Genomic DNA, 2,092 nt, shown 5'->3' on the forward strand with positions numbered 1-2,092 from the left:
TGGGGGGGCAGGAAGAGCAGGGGGTGATGGGGAGAGCACGGAAGGTCAGTCCGTCACAGTCTCACGAAGCCGCTCGTGACTTTTTCCACAGGGGCCAAGTTCCCCATCAAGTGGACCGCCCCAGAGGCCATCCATTTTGGGGTGTTCACTATCAAAGCAGACGTTTGGTCCTTTGGCATCCTCCTGATGGAAATCATCACTTATGGGCGGGTCCCCTACCCAGGTAGGCAATTTTATCTGAAGCAACTTGCAGTTCCCTGCGGTCCTGGGATGGCTGTGACAGCTCATCCTTGATGTGTGTAAGAATGGGATCTCCTTGGTGGAGACAGAAACCCACGCATTTCCAGTCTGAAGGCGGGGGTTCTACTCCCTCCTTCGGCATTGCTCTGGGCAACGGGGCTGTGTCCCCTTCCTCCAGTGAGTCCCCAAACCTAGAATTAATTAAGGGTCTGAGTCTGAACTCAAGTTGACTCCCAACTGGTTTGTTCTCAGTTGAAGACGGGTGGTCCCTTATTTGGCCTTCTACCTTCAGTGTACTCCCGAAAGCCACACCTTGATTACAGAACCCCAGCCCCAGCCCCAGCCCCATGTCAAAGGTCTCTCCTAATTAGCTGGGTAGTGCATTTTCGGGGAGAACCTGCGCCATGAGAGATGGGCTTCTGCTGTGGCGGGCCACTCTCAGAGAAGCCAGCTCGGGTCCCATCCGCAGAGGAACTGTCGGCACTAAAGAGAAAATCTCCAGCCTCATTTCTAGCGGTTCTTCAAACAATGAAAAGTGAATAAAGGAATATTTAAAGGTGACACCAGGTGGGCGGCCAGGCGACCTGCGAGGGAGGAGACAGTGTCCGTGGCCTCTGCCGCCTCTCAGCCTTGTTCTGTGTCCCCTCTGCCTCCAGGAATGAACAACCCCGAGGTCATCCGCTGCCTGGAGCGCGGCTACCGCATGCCGCGCCCAGACTCGTGCCCGCCGGAGCTGTACCACGGCGTCATCGCCGAGTGCTGGCGGAGCCGGCCAGAGGAGAGGCCCACATTCGAGTTCCTGCAGTCAGTGCTCGAGGACTTCCAGACGGCCACCGAGCGCCAGTATGAGCTGCAGCCCTAGCCGGTCCGGGGGATGTGTCGGCGCTGCGGGGCGCCCAGGTGGATGGAGTCAGAGCATCCCAGCTCCGGAATGACGCACACCTGTGGCCCGACCCACAGAACTGGAGGCGTGTTCACCTTGTGACTCTTGTTCCAGCTCCAGATAGGCTGGAAAGGCAGGGAGGGATTGGTACCCCTATTTCTCGGATGAAACTAGAGGCGGCCTGGCAGTGGGTCACAGCTTGGACTCTGAGCCGGATACAACCGCAGTCACACCCTACTCTGGCTGTGTGTCCTTGGGCAAGTTACTTAGCCTCTCTGTGCCTCCGCTTCTTCCTTTGTACAACTGGAAGTACCATTATAGTACCTACCTCGTATGTCCCTCATAAGGATTACAGTAGTTAACCCTGGTAAGATGTTCATGTGTTTGTCATCATATAAGGCTCCCTTGTGCTGGCGCAGGTGACGGGGAGTGCCATGCTCCCACTTGCGCGACCGCCCCCCCCACCCCGTGCGACTCCCTTTCCGCCACCAAGAAGCAGAACTGGGTCCTTCAAGACGTGGGTTCTGAGAAGGGACCACCTGCACAGGCTCTGAGCTGGGAGCCCTGCCCCAGACTGAGCTCCAGCGCTTTGGGACTTTGCCATAATAAAGTCATGAGATCTGACCTTTTCCGTGTTGTTACTGGTGACAAGCCTGGAAATCGTATCCGTGACGTATGTGGGCGCACGACTGGTGCCACTAGGGACTCGCGGGTGACACTGGGTTTCCGGTGGAAACCAAGTCCCCAACCTTAGACCAACTGCCCAGATCCAACTGTCACTGCCTTTGAGCGGGGCAGCAGGTGGCGCCCTCACCTCAGGAATCCTTGGCCTCCAGGGCCGAGTCCCGGGATCCTTGGCTCGGGAAGGCGGCCAGAGCTGGCAGGGCGAGCCCCGCGCGCTGGGGGCGCACAGAGGAAGGAACAGCGCCCGCGGCTCCAATTACCAAGCACATAAACAATGAGCGGGTG

The 2,092-nt window shown here is 57.9% G+C and overlaps 1 protein-coding gene across 1 annotated transcript in view; it reads left to right on the forward strand.

Moving 5' to 3' along the window:
• Positions 1-1,735, forward strand: part of BLK (BLK proto-oncogene, Src family tyrosine kinase) — a 48,910-nt gene extending 47,175 nt beyond the window's left edge. Inside the window, exons 12-13 of the mRNA XM_015600689.2 lie at positions 92-223; positions 897-1,735. Of these exons, the coding sequence (XP_015456175.1) occupies positions 92-223; positions 897-1,102 (338 nt within the window). The 3' untranslated portion in view covers positions 1,103-1,735. The remainder of the gene's footprint in view (positions 1-91; positions 224-896) is intronic.
• The last annotated feature ends 357 nt before the right edge of the window (positions 1,736-2,092 follow it).

The sequence above is a fragment of the Pteropus alecto genome, unplaced genomic scaffold, assembly GCF_000325575.1.
Source record: "Pteropus alecto unplaced genomic scaffold, ASM32557v1 scaffold50, whole genome shotgun sequence".
Lineage (NCBI taxonomy): Eukaryota > Metazoa > Chordata > Mammalia > Chiroptera > Pteropodidae > Pteropus > Pteropus alecto.